This window comes from Tasmannia lanceolata, unplaced genomic scaffold (assembly GCF_043159265.1).
Source record: "Tasmannia lanceolata isolate RefF3 unplaced genomic scaffold, GAP_Taslan_0.1 ptg000029l, whole genome shotgun sequence".
NCBI classification, from domain to species: Eukaryota; Viridiplantae; Streptophyta; class Magnoliopsida; order Canellales; family Winteraceae; genus Tasmannia; species Tasmannia lanceolata.
Window position 1 is genome coordinate 297,145 of NW_027518706.1, and position 6,585 is coordinate 303,729.

Here is a 6,585-nt window from a genome sequence, read left to right on the forward strand (position 1 = left end):
ATTTAACACTCCTAGCATGGCATGGGTAATTTGTTTTGGGATGGTGAAAGTTTGTGTAGTCTGGTATCATTCAAAAAGTATTGTACAACTTACCATATGATGATCCAAGCCGTTCATTTGATAGGCCACAATGTAAGGCTATGCCAGAAAACTCATTTCAATAGAATGATCCTAGCTCTATGAAAGGTCTCCATAATATGCAATTCCAATTCAAATCGTAGAGCTAGGATCATCCTATTGAAATGTGTTCTTGGGCTATGACCCTAACATCGAAAATACATTGCACCCAAAAACCATTTTCATTGGGGTGCAATGTATTTACGATGTGGCCTAGGATCATCCTATCAAAATGAGTTTTTGGGCTATGACCCTAACATCGTAAATACATTGCACCCCAAAAACCATTTTCATTGGGGTGCAATGTATTTACAATGTGGCCCATCAAATGGACAGCTTCGATCATCCTATGGTAAGTTATACAATACTTTAAAAATAATAATTTGAGCTATACGAGCTTACACCATATTATAACTGATATATTTTGAGCGTATCAGTGGAGATTTTATATGGTGTGTGTATGCGTGAATTCCAGTTTTCTTCTGGGTCCCACTTCAGAGTTCATTTGTGGGCCACAAATCCACAATGTCATAGGATATTTTTAGTTCGCTGGAGAGAGAGAGAGAGAGAGGATGGAATCGAGACGATGAAAGAGAAAAGAGTGAAGACCATAATTTTATTTTCTATTTTTCTGGGATCTCTTACTTGCATTGGTGAACAACATTTGACAAGTATTATTAGACTTGCATAAACGTTTGCAAATTATATGAAATCCCAAAAGAATTTGACTCATAGGCTTCTACCTACCTTTAGACTCTTGGGCGATCGATGTTCCTTTTGGACTTTGAGACTTGGTTTTTAGTCCAAAATTGATTCTTGGAGTCAATTACATTTAATTATGAGTACAATATAATATTTTGGAACTCAAAATCAATTCCCAAAATAAAAAACAAATAAGGCCTTAATGTCACTCATGTTTACACTCTGAGTACGAAAAACAAATAATAGAAAAAGGGAAATCTTACCGCACAACCATCAATCGAGTAAGGTTTGGTTGGGAGCGAGCCGTGGAGAAGTAGGCACAAATCCCGCCTCCTGAACCGTTGAACTACTATAATGGCATGGCGATGAAAACTTCGATTCGCTCCACAAAGGGCCTCGAATCAAAGATTAACACACTTCCTTTCATATGCTAATTCAAATCCTTTCTTTCTATATGAAATTCCTTTAGGCCACATTTGGATACCAGCGAGAATTAGATTTGGATTTAGTTGATATTTTGAACTGGATCAGATCCTTATATTTCCAAATCAGCTACGTCAGTGCAAAAAAGTCCGATTCTACGAGACATTATTTGGAAATCAATATTTGTGGCAACTTCCGTCACCATCGCTACTCCTCGACGTTGCTCCGGCAACAGCGATACATCTCTCTCTCTCTCTCTCTCTCTCTCTCTCTCAAAACATGATTATGAAGATGATTGATGTGTTTTGTATCTAAAACTCAAATCCAAATCAAAATACAAATGCATGAGGTATCCAAACGGGCCCTTAGTTTCATGCCCCCCAACCTTGGCAAGGTGCCTTTCGTTGGTGGTAAGCTGGGTCAAGTGATAGAAGGGGGAGGGAAAAGGCAAATATTTGCCATTTGTAACTATATCAATCAACAATTGTTTAAACCAGCCCATGATTGGTTGATGTCGGTTCTTGATCGGATCCTACAGGATGGGACCTTCAATCAAAGTCGACCTCTTTTGATATTTGTACAACCACATCTTATATTTCACCATTTAATTAAAGTGCTTTCAAAGGCTATTACCGTTACCAAAAGCTCTGAGAAGCCAATTAAAAAAGAGAAGAGAAGAGAAGCTGCATTTATATGCAATTATTAAAACATAGTTGGGGTGCCCTAAGATAAAAAAGACAAATTTCTTATTGGGGACTGATATCTGATATCACGACCAAATTTTGATAATGAGGCGAACTCACGTTGTTTTAGCATATTTAGCCAGCTGTTAAAGGCCAGCAATCTAATTACATATGCCTCTATCTTTTGTTGTTGCGTTAAATGCGAGAAATAGTGAATTTGGAGGTGACATCATAGAGCTCCTCCTTGGCCTTGGGTTGGGTAGTCATGGCGTGAAGCTCCACCCTCAACTTTTCCATCGCGCTACTCGGCAAGTAAAAAGGCACAACAATCCCATCCCCGAATGGGATATAAAAGCTTGTCAACTCTTGAATGCCCCTCATCACACCCTCGGCGACCCCACCATAAACTGGCCTACCCCAACCGAAATCTATGTCCTCGAACCCAGAATATCTCACGTCCGAAACCAGGTACGTGCCCACCACCTGAAAGGGAGGCCGTCCTTTGGCCACCATGAAGTCTGCCAACGATTGCATGTACGCCTCGTTCATTTCCGCCTTGGCCTTCCTCACCAACTCCAAAGCGTACCCCAACGGATTCTCACACAGCTTCCCGGCCCTCGATATGGCCGCCGGGAATGACAAAGCGTTCCCGTAATAGCCGTCCGGCAGTGGGGGGTTGAACTTCCCACGTGCATTCACAGCGCACAGCATTCGGACCTCTTCGTCCGCGTTGAAGCCCAGAGCGATGGTCCGACATCGCCAGAGGCATGCGATCAGCAGATCGAATGTGGAGCAGGTGCGAAGGTGGGGTGGCAACTGCTTCCTCAAAGCTGACACCTGTTGTGGCCCGAAGAAGAAAGAGCCGTGGACCATGTTGTCGAATGGAATATTGATGGTCCCATTTGTGTGGACTACCTTGTCGTACTCGCGGTGCGTGTGCGTCACGTGTGGTGGGTTTCGCGCACTGAACAACTCTCTATGCCACACGGGCAGCACGGACGGAGTAGATGCGCCTCGGGCTATCTCGCCCACGGCCCGCATGAATTGGACGACCCCGAACCCGTCGCTCATGGTGTGGTTCAGCCGAAGGACGAAGATGAAACCTCCACAACTCAGCCGGGTCACCTGCACTCACCACAAATCATAACTCAGAAACTACCTCTACCTGCGATGAATGATCCATGTAAGGGTGGGCCCTTGCATAAAGAGCTCAAAGAAATTAAAGGGCCCTCCATTGGATCAAGTCATTAATGATGTGCAACAAGGGACGCAAGGTCGGTTTCAACCCAAAAAAGTCGCGGTTCCGGTTGTGTTTGAGTCCGGTCGGGTTCGGATTTAAGTGTCAGTTTCTCCCTGCATCAAAACCTGACATATTTATTTATTTTATTTATTTTTACAAATTTTCAGTTTTGTATTTTTAGAACATAAAAACCTTAAAGGAAAAATATCACAATAACTGGGTCAACCCGACCCAAATTGGGAAATTGAGTCTGGCTCGGGTTGAGACATTAATTTTTCGGGTTGGATCGGGTTAGCCTTCATCGGGTTGAGAGTGTTGAGAGTCGGATTGGGCCGGATTTGGGTTGACAGTTTAGAGATTTGGGTTGGAGTTGGCTTCAACCCGACCTGAGTTGCACCCCATATGCAACCGATTTTAAAAGGTCATAAAAAATGACATGAATCCAATCACGGTCCCATCTCTTTATGCAAGGGTACCCTTGTATTTATCATTCCTCCGATTATACATACCAAAGTCAGTCGTCTTTTGTTGTTTTTTTACACAAAATTTTTTTTATTGGAAAATTTAATTTAATTTCCAGCATCTTGGAGACTCATTTTCTATGGAAATTGTTTTACAAAACTGATAACTTTCCTTATTTTCATGGAATACCTACAACACATTTTTATCCCATGAATATTATTTTCCCTAAATTTTTCTACACGCCATGTACAGCATGGCTGTAGCCCTCCATTTGGCATGTCATGTTTGAAGGGTGTGGCCACCATGTTACCCCATGGGTGATCAAGGCCCATCATCTCCACCCAAATCCATGGATAAGGTGAGGCCCACTACTTTATACTCATGCACATAGCTTGGCTAGAAATGGTAGTAAAAAAATAGCCGAGTTTGTTAAAACTTAAAAGAATATCCTAGTCACGGGCAATCATTGTTTAATGCTCTGTTTGGATGCTGGTAGATGTTGGGGGGATTTAGAGAAGAAGAAATCAAAAGGAAATCAGTCAACAGGGAGATTGTGAGCAAATCTCCCTGACGTTGTTTGGTTGGGGGTAGGAATGTGCAGGAGTGTTTTTACCGTATTTTTTAAGATTTTTTTGGGGAATGTTATCAGCACTACTGTTTTTTGATGAGGGCACTCCTCACTTCATAAAAAGTACGGTATGGCCCGCACCACAGGATTATCCAAACCGTCCATTAGATGGGCCATAGCCTAAATAGGTTATGCCCCAAAATTATTTCCATTGGTTGATTCTAACCCTCTGAGATCTATAGAGGGTTAGGATCAACCCTCTAACATTCAGATTGGAGGGTTAGGATCATCCTATTGGAATGATTTTTGGAGCATAACCTATTTAGGCTATGGCCCATCTAATGGACGGTTTGGATCATCCTATGGTGTGGGCCATACCGTACTTTTAATAAAGTGAGAGTGCCCTCATAAGAAAACAGTAGTGTTGATAACATTTCCTTATTCTTCTTTTTTTTATAGGAATTTACTAGCAAACTTCTCCTATGTCACTTCTCGACATGTGGCCATCCTTGGTGCAAAGATGCGCACATGAGCAAAGGTTGCTAGCAAAAGCAAAAATAAGCAAAAAAGTAATCATTACCTAGAAATGGTTATAAAGATTGAAAATTGCGAAAAAAATACCAAACATATGACAATTATGGAAAAAACTACAAGCAAAAATAGAAAGTTATGACAATTACGGTGAAAAAGAATTTTTCTGGGAAATTCTCCTATTTTTCCTTCGATTTGGAGAATTTCGTCCGGCGAATTTCAAGGGTTCCACGTCACCCGCCGAGCGCCCGACATAACCGGCGGTCAAAATTCCAATTTTTGCTAAATCCCTACCAAACACCCCTCGGGTAATTAGTAGAATTACATTCCCTGCTATTTTACTCAAAAAAACATACGGGAAAAATCTTAAGTTCAAGTGTTTAGGCTTTTATAGAAAGTTAAAAATCATGGGTTAATGAATAAATGACTGCACCTGAATCAATAGCAAGGGGCAGTTGAGTATCTCTCCCGTGCCAGGAACTTCATAGAGAAACTTGTCTAGCCAGGGGAAGGGCGGATGCAAGGTCTCACCCAATTGCTCCAGTCTCACATCCGCATCTGCCTCTACGAACAACACGCCCTCACCGGTGCATTCCACTATTAGCTTCCTACCGGACCATTCCCTAAGCCTACCCGCGAACGGGTAGTAGAAAACGAGCACCTTAGCGAGCGCGTCTCTCACAACTCCAGCTGGGTCTCTCCCTCCCATCCTTGTGTCATTATGGTAGAATTGTATGACTGGAATTTGGAACCGAAAAGTTTCCTGGTCATCGATGTCTGAAAGGGGCTTGAATTCATGTGGTGTGGGCTTGGCAGGGGTGACCAATACTGGTTCACGCCTTGTCACAGAGAATACTAGAGGGGATGCCATGAAAGAGGTGTCTCGACAAAAAGAAGTGGGTGATTTTAGTTAGCTGAGAGAGGTTCGAGTGTCTGTCTTGATGACTACATGGGACATGGATTTATGGTGAGAGAAAATAAGTCTACACTCAATCGTTTCAACTTTAATTTTCTGGGAAATGACATCCCGCCCACCTCTTAATATCTTTTAAACTTTAATTTTCTGGGAATTGACATCCCGCCCACCTCTTAATATCTTTTAAACTTTAATTTTCTGGGAAATGACATCTCACTCACCTCTTAATATCTTTTAAACTTTAATTTTCTGGGAAATGACATCCCGCCCAACTTTAATTTTCTGGGAAATGACATCCCGCCCACCTTTTTCACTGCTTGACGATAAATTCACTCCCTTAGGCTCTCTTTGGTTGCTTTTGGGTGTTGGGGTTTGGGTGGAATTAAAAGTCAAACTGGATTTAGGTGGGATGTCAGTCAAAAAGGAGAAAGCTGGCATCTTTCAAAAGTGGTGTTTGGTTGTAAAGGCAAAAGGTGGAAGTTTGCTGGAAATGACAGACATTCCTGCATTTGGTTGCAACAATATGTTGAGGAGAGGTGTGGGAAAGTTCTAAAAGTGGCATTTGGTTGACGGAATTTGTAGAGGAGCTTTGAGGAGAAGTTGTAAAAGTTGCATTTGGTTGGTTGAATATAGGTGGGAGACTATTCAATGTTATGTTGATTTTCAATGCTTGGGCTTGGTTATATGAAAAAAATATTGGCCACACTAGAGGATGATCCAGGCCGTCCAGTTGATGGGCCACACCATAAATAGGTTGTATGTTATGCCCAATAATTCATTTGTATAGGACAATCCTAGCCCTCCCATCTATAAATGAACAACATATTATAGAAAGTTGGAAACGTATTAAAAATGTATCGGACGGCTAGGATCATCCTATGAATTAAAAGTTTTGGCGAGAAGCTATTTACGCTTTGGCCCATCAAATGGACGGTTTCGATCA

At 41.9% G+C, this 6,585-nt stretch overlaps 1 protein-coding gene across 1 annotated transcript; it reads right to left on the reverse strand.

The window, feature by feature from the left end:
• Positions 1-1,901: 1,901 nt before the first annotated feature.
• On the reverse strand, positions 1,902-5,726 carry LOC143859317 (benzyl alcohol O-benzoyltransferase-like). The gene is made up of 2 exons (XM_077370042.1): positions 5,160-5,726; positions 1,902-3,050 (listed from the first exon to the last, which is right to left on the reverse strand). The coding sequence occupies exons 1-2, from the start codon at positions 5,595-5,597 to the stop codon at positions 2,121-2,123; spliced, it is 1,368 nt and encodes a 455-aa protein (XP_077226157.1). The 5' UTR covers positions 5,598-5,726; the 3' UTR covers positions 1,902-2,120.
• Positions 5,727-6,585: the final 859 nt, after the last annotated feature.